Source organism: Macrobrachium nipponense, chromosome 1, assembly GCF_015104395.2.
Source record: "Macrobrachium nipponense isolate FS-2020 chromosome 1, ASM1510439v2, whole genome shotgun sequence".
NCBI lineage: Eukaryota > Metazoa > Arthropoda > Malacostraca > Decapoda > Palaemonidae > Macrobrachium > Macrobrachium nipponense.
The window spans coordinates 189209550-189228359 of record NC_087200.1 but is presented as its reverse complement, the minus strand read 5'-3'; the positions used below and the strand labels follow the sequence as shown (position 1 = coordinate 189228359).

The window sequence follows — 18810 nt, the reverse complement described above, 5'->3', positions numbered from 1 at the left end:
CCCTCAAGAGGCCAGTACTTTTGGGCCAGTCAGAGATCCCTCACAAAATCAAGAGGAAATAATAGGTTATTTTCTAAATCCATCAAGAAAACATGTTCGAGGGGCTCCTCTAGCAAGTGAGGACGCTGTTCACCGCACAAGTGTAGGAGCCAGTCTTCTAATGTTTTGGGAAGTTTGGCAGAGAAAAAGGGCAGAACCCTGGATTGTCAAGGTTTTGAAGGAAGGCTACGTTATCCTCTTCCTCAGGAAGCCTCCCCTAGTCAGCATGCCAATCGTCTTAATGGCTTATTCAAGAGGATCAGAGAGGTTTCTGGGCTCAGCCTGTGTCGCTCCGTGAAATGTCCCTTTAGCACACATTTCTAAGGTATAAATATTGCCATGATACCAGAGAAAAAAGCTAATATGGAAATGCCAGAGTATTCTGGCTCGCTCACCTTTATTTAAGGTGTCGGTATGGTTTCTGGGGCGAGTGAAACCACTACCAGAGGTCCTTTGCCATTTAGACTCATCCTTCTTCAATATCCCTCATCTACAGAGGAGCCGATCTAAGGCCCACTACCCGCTACCGTTACGGCTAGCGCCTCTGACGTCATTCCTTTGATAGCACGACCCACGCTGCACGCGTTTTTCTTTGCTGTGTTGTGTTTTTTCCCTTTCATTGAGACGGCTTCAGTTGGCCTATAGGCCGCTTTCGATCGCCTGGCCTTTTTCACCACGTGGATGTTCACCCGGCCGAGAGAGTTTCAGGCAACCGCGTACGAGCCACTCCGCTTCCGACCCTTCCAGTCCCTCTTTCCCCCACCTTGGGGGAGGGACGCTCGCTCACGCTGTCTCAGGCAGCCGATCCGAGCAAACCCTCCCCCTCCCCCCCTCAAGGGGGACAGGGGACGTGGCTGGAGGGCTCTCGGCGAGCTGGCCCGCTACCCTGCCATTCTCCCCAGAGGAGTAGGGGGGGAGCCCTGCTCGGCCGAGCCTCAGTTGGCCACCAGGCTCGGTGGAGCTCGGTTCTCCTCGACTCTCGGGTCACGTTTTCCTATCATTAGTCACCATCTCCCACTACTCCGGCGGATGCAGGACCCCGGAGTAGTCAGGCCTGCTTTGGTATGGTTGATTATTGTGGAGGCTCCGGCCTCCCTTAAAGAGTACGCTATGTTGCATGCATGTTCTTTTACATATAATGACATCCATCGCCTTTAGTTCAAGTTTTGTTGGCGGAGTCCTCCAACCCCGCCAGGGATCATCTCCCACCTTGTTCTAGTTTTAGTTACCCTACGGCGGAGTTGTCAAACTCCGCCGTGTAGCTTCCTTTCCTGGTCTCCCCCTGCTCCACACCCATTGCTTGTTCGGACTACTCCATCCTCCGGCGTATGGAAAAGGTGGTTATCCTGATTCAGTTATTAAATTGATCTCCGGCATCGCCGGAAACACTGTTTCAAGCTCTGTCCTACCGATCCTACCGGATGCCTCACCACAGTACACGGCTAAAGAGCAGGTCGAGACTGGACCATGTTACTTATTAACACCGGAGTACTCTGGCGTCATGGCATATCACAACCAAGGACCTAGTCCGGAAGGTTAGTGGTGTTACTCATGTATCATTTCACTTACAGGTCACCCATTGTATGGAGGCTGGCTGCAACGCTTGTCCTCCAAGAACCCTGTGGGCACGAGGTCTGCCGGACCCACTCCACCTGTGCGATCCGCCTTAACGAGTCCTAGGTATGGCACCATGAGAATTGCCTCATATGCTACGAGCTCGTAGACCAAATCTCCTCTGAGGTAGGTGGCATTCCGGAGTTCACACAGTAATGCAATGAGGACCAATGAAATTTATGTCAATTTGATATGACCTTTAGAATAAGTTACGGTTTAACCTAGGTTAGTCTTAAGTATTAACGTTAACCCTCTTTTTCAGGGCATCCAAGCGGTCCGGGAGACTGCTTTAGCCACCCTGAAGGCCTGGGTTGGTGGGTTTGGCTGTAACGTTGCCAAGGGCCAACCCTACATCCTTTCCAAGGAGATGGCCACTCTCATCTTCCCCAGTGGGAAGAGCACGTCATCCGTGGACCCCGAAGTGGCAGCTCCTCTGATCGCTTCCATTCAAGAGGCAGTCACTCAGCCCCCGGAGGAGGCGTCCACGCAGGAAGTCACGCAGAAAGTAGCTGCTCTGGATTTGGACCTCGAGCCCATGGCTATTGAAGGCATGGGTAATGGTAAGAATGTTTGTGAGGCAGGTACTGTAGGGGCTCAAGGGCTTTCCTTGAGCCCATCTAGAGCTTCTTCCCCTTCGACTTCAACCTCTTTCCAGGGATTCACCGGGGACTTCAGTCAGTCAGGCCGAAGTCCACCTTGGCGATCCCTAAAGTCAAAGGCAAGCGAGACTTTAAATCGCTTCAGAAGTCCCTGTCTAAGAAGTCAGGTACCAGCCTTGTCCGGAAGCTTCCGGCTCACCATCCCGGGGCTGACAAGGCTAAACTGGCTTCCCATTCTAAAGGGTCGAGGACCAAGACTTTTAAGGAGAGGGCTCAGCCCTCCTCCTCTGACCCTGAGGCGTCCACCTTAAAAGGGGCCAGATCCAAGGTCCCTAAGGAGAATGTAGAACCTTCCTCCTTTGACCCTGATGTGTCTATCCAAAGTGGCTGAGCTAACCAATGCCACAGCTCTGGGAAACAGATTTGCCTTCCATTCTGCTCCTCGGAAGCACGGACTGTTGGGTAGATGCACCTGCCACTTTTTCTGCAGGTAAGCTGGCACGGGACTGTGGTAACACACTGTTCACATTGTTCAGCGAGTGGCTTCCTAGGCTTCCGGACAACCTGATCAAGGCTGAGTATGACGCCAGATTGAGGCTGAGTAGGTCCCTCAACTCCGCCACCATGTCGGAAATGACATCGCTCATCTACGAAGATGAGGCGTTCAAAGTTCTGACAAAGTCATTGCTTCACACAGTACAGTGTGACCTGTATGACTTTATCGTAGCAAGGCGGAACTGTAGGAAGCACGTTCTGGCTGAAGCGTCCATTCGCCATGAGCCGAATAAGCTAATGGGATCCTCCATCTGGGGAGCAAACCTCTTCCCCGACTCCGCCGTTAACGAGGCAGTGAGGGTGAGCCAGAGTCTGAAGATTCGTTGGGGACTCATTCCCAAGAGGAAATCCGAGTCTGCTGGAACGAATCCCAAAGGTAAGAAGTTGAGGAAGTTCCAACCCTTCCAATTTTCTCAACCACAGATGATGGTCCAGGCGGTTCCGGTGGCTCAAATGAGTTAACCGTCAACATCAAAAGCACAACTGCAACAGCAGTTTGTGCTTCTGACTCAGCCAGCTCAACAACCCCAGGCGTCGACCTCCTTCTTCGTCTTTCCGGCTTACAATGCTACCTTTGAAACCCAAGCGTTTCAAGGGTACAACAGGTTTGCCAGAGGCAGCTGTGCCAGAGGAGCCTTCTGACACAGAGGTGGCGGAAGAGCCTCCAACCGAGGCAAAGGCTTCCGGGGAGCCCATGGTGGCCGTCCATCCGCCAACCAGTGAGACTCCTCAGGTAGGAGGGAGGCTGTACCTCTTCCGACATCGGTGGGGGTTCAGCACCTGGGCCCAGAGTATTGTGACCAAAGGTCTGGGATGGAGCTCGATACAAGGTCCTCCCCCCTCAAACACCTTTTACCAAAGACCAACAGTGGAACGGATAGAGTATACCCGAGAATTACTTCAAAAACGGGTAGTGTCTCAAGTCAAAAACTTAAAGTTTCAAGGGCGCTTGTTCAGCGCTCCAAAGAATGACTCGAACAAACTAAGAATAATCCTAGACTTGTCCCATCTAAACTCATTCATTCATTGCGACAAGTTCCGAATGCTGACCGTCTTGCAGGTGCGGACCTTACTTCCCCGTGGGGCCGTCACCACCTCTATAGATCTTACAGACACCTACTATCATATCCCGATAGCAAGACACTTCTGCCCCTTCCTAGGCTTCAGACTAGGAAAGAAGGCTTATTCCTTCAAAGTAATCCCATTCGGGCTCAACATAGCGCCCAGAATATTTACGAAAATAGCGGAAACAGTAGTCCAGGAGTTAAGGACTCGAAGGGTAATGTTAGTAGCCTATCTGGACGATTGGCTCATTTGGGCCACAGACGTCGAAGAATGCCGCAAGGCGACAGTCAAAGTGATAAAGTTCCTGGAACACCTAGGTTCCCAGATAAACAGGAACAAGTCCTGTCTAACTCCAGCACCACGTTTTCAGTGACTAGGAATCCAATGGGACCTAAACTCGCACACACTATCAATTCCGCCGGTAAAACGGAGAGAAATAGCCAAGGCTACAAGACAATTTCTCAAAGGCAAGCAGACGTCCCGAAGAAACCAGGAAAGAATCCTAGGTTCACTCCAGTTTGCATCAGTTACGGATGTACTACTGAAAGCCAAGCTAAAAGATATAAATCAAGTTTGGCAATTGAGAGCGAACAGAAGATCCCGGGGCAAAGTATCACGTATCCCGGAGATCTTACGCAAGAGACTCTGCCCCTGGACAGAAGTCAAGAGTCTGTCGAAATCAGTACCTCTACAGTTTCCTCCGCCGGCCCTAGTAGTCCATACAGACGCTTCCTTGAGCGGCTGGGGCGGATACTCACAGTACAAGAAAGTACAGGGAACCTGGTCAGTGTCATTCTGCCAGCTACATATCAATGTACTGGAAGCTATGGCAGTTTCTAACACTGAAGAAACTCTTACCAGCAAAGAAAATCCATATCAAGCTAGTATTGGACAGCGCAGTGGTAGTCCACTGCATAAACAGGGGAGGTTCCAAGTCAAGCCATGTAAACCACATAATAATAGCCATATTTGCCCTAGCGGCCAGGAACAAATGGCACCTATCGGCCACTCACCTAGCGGGAGTAAGAAATGTAGTGGCAGACGCTCTGTCAAGGACTACTCCGCTGGAGTCGGAGTGGACCCTGGACGGAGGGTCATTCAAATGGATCTGCCAACAGGTGCCCGGGCTTCAAGTGGACCTTTTTGCCACGGAATCAAACCACAAACTACCATGCTATGTGGCTCCCAACCTGGACCCTCTGGCTTATACCACAGACGCTATGGCAATAGACTGGAATATCTGGAAAAGGATTTATCTCTTCCCTCCGGTGAACCTACTAATGAAGGTCCTGAACAAACTCAGGACTTTCAAAGGTCAGATCACACTAGTAGCTCCCAACTGGCCCAAGAGCAATTGGTTCCTTCTACTAGTGGAATTGGGACTCCGGCCACAACGGATTCCCAATCCCAAACTGACGCAGTTGGTACAAATGCGGACAACTCCTCTGGAATTCAGAAAGCCCTAATTTTATGGACTTCATGAAGTTTGCGGCACAGAAAGATGCCAACATTGATCCTCAAAACATCTGGTTCCTAGAATCAGATTAACGAAAATCAACACTACGTCAATATGATTCAGCAGTGAAGAAGCTAGCCACCTTTTTGAAAGACACAGGAGCACAAACCATGACTACGAATCTGGCGATAACCTTCTTCAGAACCTTGTTCGAGAAAGGATTAGCAGCTAGTACTATTACTACAACCAAATCAGTGCTAAAGAAAATATTCCAATTTGGATTTAATATTGATCTTACAGATTCGTATTTTTCCTCTATTCTTAGGGCTTGTGCTAGACTTAGACCAATAGATAGACCTTGAACGGTCTCCTGGTTCTTAAATGATGTCCTTAAGCTAGCTTCAGACACTGTTAATGAGTCATGTACTTATATAACGCTCCTAAGGAAAACATTATTCCTAATAAGTCTGGCCTCAGGAGCTAGAATATCTGAACTGTCGGCCCTTTCTAGGGAACCAGACCATATTGAGTTCCACCCATCAGGAGAATTATTACTTTTACCAGATCGTCAATATTGCAATACACCCCCTGAACACCTGAATAAGCCCTGGTCACTTACCAGCCCGAACCCTCATTTATTAAAAATTTACCAAATCTTTGGTTAAAATAAACGATCAGTGTTGCCAATCTCCTGGCAAACACCCTCGTTACCTAGTTACCAGCCCACCGCTGGTAGCCCTGCCTCACGGGCCGGTCACACCTGCCCTCTCACGTCAATCACTTATCGTTCGCGGTGGAGTACTGATGTATCCACAGTTAACTCCTTTTTGGTCTTGCCCGGCCTTCATTTGCACCTTTGATTTGATTGATTTTGGTGACGAATTACGCATCCCTTTGGATTACGGTTGGATTGCTCTTAATACCTTGTCATTAGACATTGATTCTGGAAAGGAAGAAACAACACAGGCTACAACAACGACTACTGCATTCTCAGCCACGACATCACAGAAAACGACGAGCGGAAGTTCAACAACGTATCGTCTTTGCCAACAATGCAAGAAAAGGATGTAATTTCTGTAGTAGTTTTATGGACCCACTTTGGTCATTATTTTCTGTAGTAGAGTTTTATGGACCCACTTTGGTCATTATTTTCTGTAGTAGAGTTTTATGGACCCACTTTGGTCATTATTTTCAGTAGTAGAGTTTTATGGACCCAATTTAGTCATTTTCTGTAGTAGAGTTTTATGGACCCACTTTGGTCATTATTTTCAGTAGTAGAGTTTTATGGACCCAATTTAGTCATTTTCTGTAGTAGAGTTTTATGGACCCACTTTGGTCATTATTTTCTGTAGTAGAGTTTTATGGGCCCACTTTAGTTATTATTTTCTGTAGTATAGTTCTATGGACCCACTTTGGTCATTATTTTTAGCGCCAAAATGTGCCAATTTCTGGTTATTGACACCAATAATAGAGCACTATCTGCACCAATACACCCAACAGAGGCTCTATGAACCAGTTAATTATCAGTGCCAAAAATCACAGTTTTTTGCCAACAATCTCTGATTTTCAGTTAACAGTGATTTTCACTTATCATCAGGCCATAGGAACGGAACCTCCTTTGATAACTGGGGATTGCTTGTATTTAAGGAAACTTGGGTTTGTCATTCAACCATACAATTTTAGAAATTGTTGTTGATAAGCAATTACATAGGCCTTTCAGTCTCCTCCTTGGTTTCTTTCCTCATGGGGCAGTGTGTGAGAGCACAATGGACTTTTGTATTTTATAACTTTTAAGATGTTTGTATTTGTGAAATATTTTTGTCGTCCAATAACTTTTTCAAAAGGTGAAATTTGTTTTATTAGATTTTCCTATGGATGTACTTGTGTAATGTTATATTGTCTAATTTCAGGGAGCTTTACCAGCTACAATAGGAATTATAGAGGGAAAAGTTTATGTTGGCCTTTCACAGGAACAGCTTCAAATTCTAGCTGAGAAGAAAATTCCATGTATGAAAACATCACGCAGAGATTTCCCATATGTCATGGCGAAGGTAATTACTTGTGTAATGCCTGGTTTTCTTGATGCTGTATGAGATATTTTTCTGTTATTAAATTTATTTCAATATAACTATTTAAAATTTATTTTGTAAAAGTGCCATTTTGTTAATTTCTTTTTATAATAGGGTATAAATGGTGGTACAACTGTCTCAGGAACAATGCTTGTTGCACAAAAGGCTGGAATTAATCTTTTTGTCACTGGAGGCATTGGAGGAGTTCATAGAGGAGCTGAAAGTTCATTTGACATCTCAGCAGATCTAACTGAACTTGGCAGGACACCAGTAACAGTTGTCTCAGCAGGAGTGAAAAGTATCTTGGATGTAGGAAGAACTTTAGAGTATTTAGAAACACAAGGTTGGTGTGGTTGCAGGTAACAAGTTTTCAGAAAGCTTAGGGAGAAATATTTGCTTTCAAACTGGTACTGCTATCCCATATATGCCATCAGCACTTTAGACAGATTTTAGTCTTGAGAAACATGAGTTGGTTTAATCCCTATTGCTTCTAAATTTATTTTAAACAAACTTTTATCTTGGAATCTTCCAGTATATTGTAGCTTCTCTTCTCATCTTTGCCTAGGTACCTCCATACACTTGATAAATTCTGACTAAATTATTTTTTCCCATCCTTATCACATGCTTAAACCATCTCAATATGTTTTACAACTTCCTTATTTTTATTATCTAACCAGTGCAATCTAGATAAAAATCTCAAAATTTATTGTGTGCTTTCCATGATAAATGTCCATGTCTCCACTGCATAGAGCAATACAGGCAGTCCCCGGTAAAGGGGGTTGGGATCTGTTCTCGGTAGGGTGCTGATAAGTGAAAGCCGCCATTAACTGAAACTTGGTGATTTATGGTACTTATGGCACTAAGTTTCAGTTAATGGCGCTTATATCCAGTTAATAGTGTTTGTTAGGTATGTTATGGCGCCATAACTCTACTACCAAAACTTGGCCTGTTATGGCACCATAAATTGCCGATTTTATGGCGCTAGACAAGCACCATAAAACTGGATCGCCATCAACCAAGTTCGCCGATAACTGGGGACTCCCTGTATAGGCCATATACACGTTACAGATTTTTGTGTGCAATTATGAGTTTTGTAACACAAAAATAGTTTATACATATTTGCACAAACTCATCAGCTATGTAGGCCTACTTTTGGTCTTTGTATGTCTCCAGACTCGGCAGTCTTTGTCTAGCAAATGGAAGTAATATGGTGATGTCATGGTGTATGCACCACCTGAACCTTCATGAACCCATCACTTACTTTCATTAGTTTTTGAGTAACCTTAAAGTAGCTGCTAGATTTGTTGGGTTGAGTGGAGGAAACGCTCCATATGATTGATGAACCCATATGTAAAAACTTTTGTGTTATAAGTATGTATAGTATAAATAAAACCTCATCAATTATATTCATGCCTGAATCAGTATAGGTTTGAGGCTGAATCGCTCAATATTAAAGATGTTTGTTTATGACTATAGGATGTAGGATAGTACTTTGGATTGGTATGAGTCGGGAACTATGGCTCTGATAACTCAGAAAGTTGTTCATAGTTAGGATGATCCAAAGAAATACAAATCCAACGACTTGAGCAGTGTCTTAAATAAAAACAAGAAAAGAGGATTGATGCTATCAGATACCATTTAAAATAAAGGCCTTATCCATGTTTGTTTATAGTCTTCAAAGAAGGAGGGCTCTAATTTCATGGGTTAGCATTCATACACATTTTAAGCTCTTTAGATGACTTGCTATTGTCAAAACATTTCCTTTTTTAACCTGGTTATTTTGTTTCCTTGTAAAATGGAGCATTCTGGAGTTGTTGGCTTTGCAATCCATTATTTCTCCCCAGGTATTATCAAATAACCCTTGAAGGTTAAAGCTGAAGATCCTCCATGTTACTCATGACAATGTCCAATATCATGCATATATGACTTTCCCATGTAGCTCTGAATCCCACTACCCATCTCTGGAAGGTACTAACACCATTAGAAAGATCAGTTTCACTGTTAATGCTGCTGGGAATGCCTTGATTGTTGTAACAGCAACATGTTTGTCTTCAGAGAGGTATGTAAGAAAATTTAAAAGTGTTTCCACGGAGATCTCAACTGGGCTCTCAGCATGGATTGGATATTATTTAACCATATCTTCCATACAGACTGATATTGTCAGATAGATAATGTCTGTAGTTTTTGCACTAGGAACCTAGCAATGATGGGTGAGTAATGTCCACGGTAGACAATATTTAAAAATGCTACATGTTAAGGGCCCTGCTCAGAAAGGAGGACACGTTGACAGCTTTCCCTCCTACTGTCTGAGGAAGAACAATGGACAATAGTGAAATCGATCTCTTCGCCTGTTGTTGAAGTAATAGGAACTAATGCCTGTTTGGCCAATCTTGGGCTATTACCCCTTTAGAGCCAGGTGAGAAAAGCATATGCAGCACGCCAGGCCGGGGAAACTTTGAGGTTGGCCAATTTAAGAAAATAACACATGAGTGGAAAGAGGAAGATATGCAAATGCACATGGTGTAAGAAAAAAATATTCTAAAAGATTTTACCTACCTTCTCTGAAAAGTTGAAAGAGGCTATTTACAACCCCTTGTGAGGCCTCTTTTACAAGAGAGTCGTAAATTTTACCAAGTTATGCATGATTTTATTTTATTTTATAAAGTTTTAATTACGGCTAATACAGTATCAAAATAGTTAAGAACTAGAATAAGTGACAAATTCTGAGTACAGTAATACCTCAATCTTAGGCGATTTGAGTTGTGCAAATTCACAATAGAATTGATTTTTCATTGGAACCTAATTGATTATCATACACGAGTATTTCACAGATGCGCAAATGCAAAAGCAACATTTTCGAATCCTGGAGAAACCCTGTAATAAAGATAATAATTCTCTCTCTTTTTTAACTGAGATGAGAGAATTTTTGTTACATGTATGTATGTACAATGTTTATTAATATTTTAAAATAACAATAATAATAATAATAATATTTCAGAAGGAGACCCTCTCGTAGACAGGTTTTGTTAAAAATGATTGCCGCCTCAGCACTATTAATCTTGTAGAGAATCTTCTCCATTTTTCTGATGACGGCTTTCTTGTTGTTGCTTAGACTGGCGAGCAACGCACCAAAGGGCATGGTAAAATTCAGATGAGTCATTTGGTTTATTATTGCTTATACAATTCTCTCTCTCTCTCTCTCTCTCTCTCTCTCTCTTCTCTCTCTCTCTCACTTACTCTCTCTCTCTCTCCAGCGCGACGTTTCTTCCTGATCCACAGGACATTATCAGCGATGACTGATGAGGGACTGAATTCCAGTGGCGAGTCCTTCTTCTTATATCGTGATGTTACGGGTTCTCGAGTATGGTCTAGGGAACCTCTCCGGCAGGTCAAGTTTTCATTGGTTCCTGGGAAGGTGACTCCTATGGCGAGCGTTTACGAGTCTTGCAGACCTTCTCAGGCGGGAGATATCACTGGGAGCCTCTTGATTGGCTTCTACCTCAGCAGTCATCGCTTGATAATGTCCTGTGGATCAGGAAGAAATGTCGCGTTGAAGAGAGAGAGAAAGAGAATTGTATAAGCAATAATAAACCAAATGACTCAACTGAATTTTACCATGCCCTTTGGTGCGTTGCTCGCCAGTCTAAGCAACAACGAGAAAGCCGTCATCAGAAAAATAGAGAAAACTCTCTACAAGATTAATAGTGCTGAAGCAGCAATCAATAATAATAATAATAATAATAATAATAATAATAATAATAATAATAATAATGATAATAAGAAGAAAGTATCACTCATTGATGTCGCAATACCATGGGACACCAGAGTTGAAGAGAAAGAGAGGGAAAAAATGGATAAGTATCAAGATCTGAAAATAGAAATAAGAAGGATATGGGATATGCCAGTGGAAATCGTACCCATAATCATAGGAGCACTAGGCACGATCCCAAGATCCCTGAAAAGGAATCTGGAAAAACTAGAGGCTGAAGTAGCTCCGGGCCTCATGCAGAAGAGTGTGATCCTAGAAATGGCACACATAGTAAGAAAAGTGATGGACTCCTAAGGAGGCATGATGCAACTCGGAACCCCACACTATAAATACCACCCAGTCGAATTGGAGGACTGTGATAGAGCAAAAAAAAAAAAAAATAAAAAAAAATAATATAACTATAATTACAAAATTTGTATGTGATAGTATTTTAAAGAAATAACCTTTCCAATCCACTTTTAAGTAAGATCCACTATATTTCTATTAATATTTTCCAATAATAATAATAATATAACTGTAATAGCAAAATACTGCAAATGAAGAATTCTTTTCCTCATCTTTCTTTTTAACTCCATCAGAAGCTCGAAGTCTGGAGCTGTCAAATATGTCAAGTAATTCCTCATAATCTGGTAGGACTCGAGAGAAGACGTGTCATTAGACACATCTGCATTGGGAGTTGGCAGTGGAGAAAGAAATCAACATTCAATGAAGGGTGTTGATCCTCCATAAGTACAGCAAAACACCAGGACAAAGTAATGATTGATCTGGCTCAAGTAATACAAAGTCCAAAACACAGTAGATTATGAAGGATTTGAACTCATCAATAGATGCCGAATGATTGTGTATCTGAGACGGAATCATGACATGACACCTGAATTTTTGAAGTGTGATGTTAAGACTGAACCATGCAAATCATCTATGCTCTTCGCCAATGCTTGAGAGAGACGAGATGCAGTCTTGGAAAACAAAACTCTGTTTGATGATTCTTGCTAGGTATGTTCATGCTAGATGAAAGTCAAATGCCTTCTAGAGACCAAGGTCCCTGTGATGGCAAGACAGAGAAGTTTCTCATCAGTAGTTGAATCTCAACCATGGAGAAACAATACAACTTTGATGAATGACTAAGGCGAATGTGGACCTACGTCTTCACAGTTGAATCAGAAAGAAGCAAACTCTCAAGATTCTGATCATAGAAAAAGTTCCACCTATGACACCAACCAGTGAAGACAGCTCTAATCCCTGGCATGTTACGGAGGACTGAAGAAGTTATTCCGCTATTTCATTGCTGCACGGCAAGAAAGTCTGTGCTTGCAATGAAGGCTGGCAGTCTTAGTCAGGAAAGTTTTAGTTGTGAAAACATAGGGACTGTACTGCCTGAAGAACCACTTCTTGTGGGTTGGATCAGGGAGGAACTCTTCTATTTACCCTGGAAGCAGAGCTAGTGGGGTGGGGAACAGGCGAAGTCTTCCATTATTCCTGTTCAATTTGGGGTGAACAAAGAATAATTGAAGACCTTACGAATTAAAAATGTATATATATTAGAAGACAAAACTCTAATTGTCTGAAGAAAATCATTCTGAGTCTTGCAGTGGCCAATGGGTCAGGTGCAATGGAATAGAAGACTACAGACTTCTGTTATACCGTGGGGTAAACAGAAGTTATCTGTCCATTAGGGGTTAAAACTTTAATTTTACCATTTTCATGTTTAATATTTTTCTTTCTTTCTTCATGGGCTTGCATTATTCATCTTCCTTTCCATCTTTGCTGATGACACTTTTTGCCTCTCTTCGTCTGTCGTCTGCCAGAGTTTAAAGACTCACCTCTTCCTTTCCATTTATTATTGAGTATACATTTTGATTTTATGTTTTTCTCATATAATATACATACTTTAGATGTAATACCATACACTTCCACAATTTCCACCCTTTGCTCTTTGGTTCTAGATTTGCTGACATATTTTCTTTGTGCACAATTTCCACCCTTTGCTGTTTGGTTCTAGATTCGCTGACATATTTTCTTTGTGCTTCATGACTTCTCATTTTTATTTCATTTGCTTAATTTTACCTGAGTTACAGTGTTTTTTTTCTTTACATGGATTTGGAAGTTTTTATTTTATATAGTTAGTCATAACCTTACCTGGATGTAGCAGAATGTAATCCTTTATATTTTATGTCATCTATTAGTTTCTTACGCAAACCATTATTTAGGCTACAAGTCCTTTGTAAAGAATGACTTTTAGAATACAAGAATGTTTAAAACTTGTAGAAGAGTCAGTATTAGATAAAGTAGGTGGATAAAAATGTATCATATTTTTCAGGTGTCTGTGTAACTGTTTTGGGACCAAATACAACTTTTCCTGATTTTTTCACTCGCGACAGTGGATATGAAGCCCCTTCTCATGTTGACACACCATTTTTAGCTGCACTAATGATGAAGAAATGGAGAGACCTTGACTTGAAATCAGGGATGCTGATTGCTGTACCTATTCCCCAAGAGCATGAAGCAGAAGGCCAAGTGGTCAATGATGCTATAGGTAATGGTTACTAGGATCAGTATTTTCCTTTTAATCGCTATAACTCAAATATGTTATTGTTGCTTTCCTCATCTCTATGGATTTTCAAAGTTTTCCTTCCTGCTTGGAATAACTTCATAAGACAGTCATCAGTGTAATACACTAATAACTGTAATACACTTTCATAAAATTTTATTTTGTTGAATGGAGCACAGTATTACCTTGAACTTACGCAATTCGATTTGTGCTAATTCATGATAGCACAAAATTTTCAATGGAACCTAAGTAATTATCATACGTGAATTTATCACAATAACGCGAACATTTGCGAATCCTCCAGAAACACTGCAAAACCCTGCAAAAGTGTTTATGTTTAATTTATTATGTAAATTTTTAAGTGTTAAAGCTTTTCTGTATAAAATCTTTATTAAAAATGTATTATTTTTATTTTTGTACGTGCATAAATATGATACAAAAGTAATCACAGCACCCATTCACAAAGTTACTGCGCTTGTCAAAGATGATGTTCCTTCAGAAACTTTGTTTAATTTCTGAAATATGTATTAGTATACAGTGGTCCCCTTGTATTCGCGGGGAATGCGTATTTTTAGAATCCGCGAATGGTTGGAACCCTTATAAAACTTCTGAAAACGGCCTATTTTGGTAGGTAAAACTCAAGAAACAGTCAAAAAGAATATTTATACTTGGTTGTTTTAATAGTTTTATCACAAAAAGCACATTTTATGATGAAATTGATAAAAAAAAAAACATGAATTTCTATATATTTCTAATAGAAAAATACCGCAAATAGGCAAATTACCGCGAATAATGGGTAGATATGGTCCAGAGAGAAATCTGTGAATCCCCGAGTCCACGAATTGGGAGAATGCAAATGGGGGGGTCCGTTATACTACAATTAGTATAAGTTTTCGTGCTTTTAAGTGTAAAATCAGTATGGAGATTTTGTGTATGCTATCTATATTTTTGAAAACATATATACAAAGGCAGTACGTAATTCACAGTGTTTGTCACTAGAGGCGTAGTGACCAACACTGACAAACACGCGTCTTGAGACGCGTCGTAAGCCGAAAATCATCGTAAGCCAGAACATCGTCAAAAATCCTAAGAAAACTTTACTTTTAATGCTTTGGGTGCATTGAAAACTATGTAAACTGCAGTCTTATGGCATTTTTCATAAAAAAAAAACTTCAAATATTGATTATTTTGCATTTTTGGTGTCATATTTCATCTGCCAGATGAGCGTTGTAGGCGTTGTAACCCTGGAACATGCGTCGTAACCCTGGAAATAATGTCTGATGAATATAATTGACAAGCGTCGTAAGCCGAGACCGTCGTAACCCGGGGACCGCCTGTATATAAGATCTCTAGTTAAACATATCAGAGACAAAACTAAGAGTTGTATGAAGTGTCGTTCAGTAAAAATTTCACTTTGTTAATCTGAAAGAAAAATGCTGGTGCAATCTGTATTACTGTACAAAATACAGTAATAAATTGCACTAATATGAAACCCCAAATCACATTGTTGAAGTCTATCTAGCCATTGGCTAGAGGGAATAGAGGCAACCAATCACAGAGCAGAACAACAGCCTTTGTTGGATGCTGGGATGCTTGCTTCATCTCGGCATCAGTTCAACCTGCTAGCATCGGTACCTATCCTGTTCACATGTTGAAAATTGTGTGCTTTTGTTACGTTTTACATAATACGCACTTTAACCACCAAGATCCCTTAATGTCAAGCACCTTCTAAGGCTTTTAGCAGTCTTCCTAAGAAACAGAGGAAGGTGATGACAATACAATAAAAAGTTAAAGTGCTAGATATGTTGAAATCTGAACAGACAGCTTCAAGCATAAAACAGCAGTTGGGGATGAATGAGAGCTCCTTACATTCTATCAAGAACAAAGAGGCAGAAATTCAAAAAAAGGTCTCCAAGCAGGTTTTGACGAAGAGAGACCCAAACATAGTGAAGATGGAATCTGCCTTTGCAGTATGGATAGAAAACTGCCATAAAAAATACATCCCCTTGCAGGGCATCTTGATTTGGGAGAAGGCTTTGCAGCTTTATTAGAAGATTGTGGAAGAGGGTACTACTACAGAAGAGCCACAGCCAGGAACGTTGTCAACCAGACAGTTGAAGTTTTCAGGCCAGCAGGGGATAGTTTGACAAGTTTTCCAAGCTTTTTAACATCAGGAGTGTGAAGCTGCATGGAGAGGCTGCATCTGCTGATGTCGAAGCTGCAGAGAGGTATCCTGAGACCTTCAAAGAAATCATCCAGGAGATGGGATACAGGCCTGAACAGGTCTTTACCATGGATGAAACTGGACTTATCTGGAAGAGAATGTCACCAAGAACATACCTGATGAAGGAAGAGGCCAAAGCTCCTGGATTTAAGGCCCAAAAGGACAGGGTCACACTCATTATGTGGGAATGCTGCTGGCCACATGCTAAAACCAGGCTTGATTTACAAGTCTGCAAACCCCATGGCCCTCAAAAACAAAAATAAGAATACCTTGCCTGTCTACTGGATGCATAACTCAAAGGCCTGGATAACCAAAGTCTTAACATCCGACTGGTTCCACTGATGTTTCATCCCTGAAGTTAAAACTTACCTTTCTGACTTAGACCTTGATTTTAAGGTGTTGCTAATCATGGACAGTGCCAGAGGGCACCCCACAGATGTCTCATGATGTTGTGCAGATTGAATTCCTCCCTCCCAACACCACCTCCCTCATACAATCTATGGACCAAGGCGTGATAAGTGCATTCAAGGTTTCACAGTCCTTCTTTCCATGCACTCCTGAGCCATTCATCTTCACTGGTTTTCAAATACTATTGCCCCTGTGCTATGTTCTTGATGTTGACACAAAGCTGTCAAATATGTCAATTTGATATGACAGGAAGGGGGAGTGTTTATGACCAGCGGGTCAAAGGATTCTTAAGTACTCTCTCTCTCTCTCTCTCAGGGTTTAGTTACGAGTAACTCAAAAAGAAAAATAGAGTACTTAGAAGAACTAACCCAAAATGAAAAGAAAATAGATATAATGAATATAAGTGAAACCTGGTATTCCCAAGAGACTGGGAATGATGATCAAATAAAAGGGTTCCAAACTTATAGATCAGATAGAAAAAATAGGAATCAAGGGGGAACCGCAATATATGGGAAAGACAAAAAACAAGGAAAAATATATGAGAAATATAGTAACTCAGAATGTGAACTAATAGCGGTAGAATTTGAATCTGAAAAATTGATGAACATAGTAATATATAGACCTCCTAATACTAAAGAGTTTGACTTAATAATTGAAAAATTGGATGATATATGTAGAAATCACAAGGACTGGACTATTCTCCTATCTGGTGACTTCAACTTTCCTTTCGTAGAATGGAAAGAACGAATAGGAGATTGTGGTTGTACTTATACATATAAAAAAGAGAGTAATAGTAGTGCAGAAGATAAGAGGCAATTTGAAAAGCTATTAGATATGCTACTAGAATACAACATTCAACAAAATAAATCACCTGCCAACAAGAAAGGAAAATACTTTAGACCTAGTATTTGTGAACGAGATGAATTATGTTAAAGAAATAATAGTTATAATGCGAATATTTCAGACCATAATGGTCATAGAAATTAAACAGTTCATTTCCAAAGTCAAGTGAAAATAGAGATAAGCAAAGGAAATGAAAAAAGTGGGAAGGATATGGAAAATCACAAATTCTTTACCCAGTAAAAATATAAAAGTTGGTCAGAAATTAATGATAAGAATTTAAAGCAAAGATTGGGTATAACTTATTTTCGTAACGTGATGTTGACATAAGGGTAAATACGGAGATATATATAAAATATTGGAGAAAATAGTGAAAAAATATATACCGAAGAAGAAAAGTAAACATCATTCATGCATACCAAGAGACAGAAGGATCTTGTTCCAGAAAATCAGAAAGTGGAAAAAAGGAAAAAAGGTCTTGCAAAAAGAAAAAAATGCATTTTGGAAAGTTATAGAAACTAAAAAGTAAGATAGAAAATGCAGAAAACAAAAAAAAGATTATACAATAAAACAGAAAATGAAAAACGGGACTTGGAAGGACCAAAAAACCCTATTAAATATCAAGCAAAACCCCAAGCTATTATACTCATATGCGAAGAAGATGAATAAAAGAAGAATAGAAATAGGCCCTCTGAGAATTGAAGGGAGATTAACGAATGAAAAAAAAGGAAATTTGCAACATACTGGCAGAACGATATAAGAGAGAATTCACCCCTAGAATAGATAATGAAGATAATGATATAGAAGTAAGGATGAAAATAGTGAATATTTAGCTGACATAGATATTAATGAAGCTGATATTGTGCAGGCTATAATGAAATTAAAAATGGAGCTGCTGCAGGGCCTGATGGAATTCCTGCTATTTTGTTAAAGAAGTAGTTCATTCTATCGCAAAGCCACTTGCAATATTATTAAGACAAAGTGTAGATACAGGCAAGATTTATGATGAGCACAAATTAGCATATATTACCCCTACTTTCAAAAGTGGATCAGACTAGAGGCAAGTAATTATAGCCTGTGAGTCTAACATCACATAATTATGAAAGTGTATGAAAGGGTAATGAAGAAAAATATTATGAAACATTTAATAAAAAAATAATTTGTTTAATAAAGGACAACATGGTTTCGTACCCGGAAAAAGTACACAAACCCAACTGTTAGTCCACCGTGAGAACATATTCAAAAATATGAAAAGCGGAAATGAAACAGATGTGGTTTTATTTAGACTTGCAAAGCTTTTGATAAAGTAGACCATAATATATTAGCGAAGAAAATTAGAAAACACAAATATCGTGGATAAAGTAGGAAGATGGTTAAAAGAATTTTTACACAACAGAAAACAGATAGTTATTGCAAACGACGAGAAAAATCGGATGAAGTCAAGGTAAATCCATCCGTGCCGCAAGGTACGGTGTTAGCTGCAATACTGTTTGTTATTATGATTGAAGACATAGACAATAATGTGAAGGATTCGGTAGTAGTAGTTTCGCAGATGACACAAGAATAAGTAGAGAAATTACTTGTGATGAAGATAGGAACGCTCTACAAAGAGACCTTAACAAAG

At 40.8% G+C, this 18810-nt stretch overlaps 1 protein-coding gene across 1 annotated transcript in view; it reads left to right on the top strand.

The window, feature by feature from the left end:
* LOC135219937 (pseudouridine-5'-phosphate glycosidase-like) overlaps positions 1-18810 on the top strand; it is a gene marked incomplete in the record, with an annotated part of 64106 nt that overhangs the window by 36312 nt on the left and 8984 nt on the right. Inside the window, 3 exon segments of the mRNA XM_064257170.1 lie at positions 7239-7379; positions 7512-7740; positions 13484-13699. Coding sequence (XP_064113240.1) covers positions 7239-7379; positions 7512-7740; positions 13484-13699 — 586 coding nt within the window.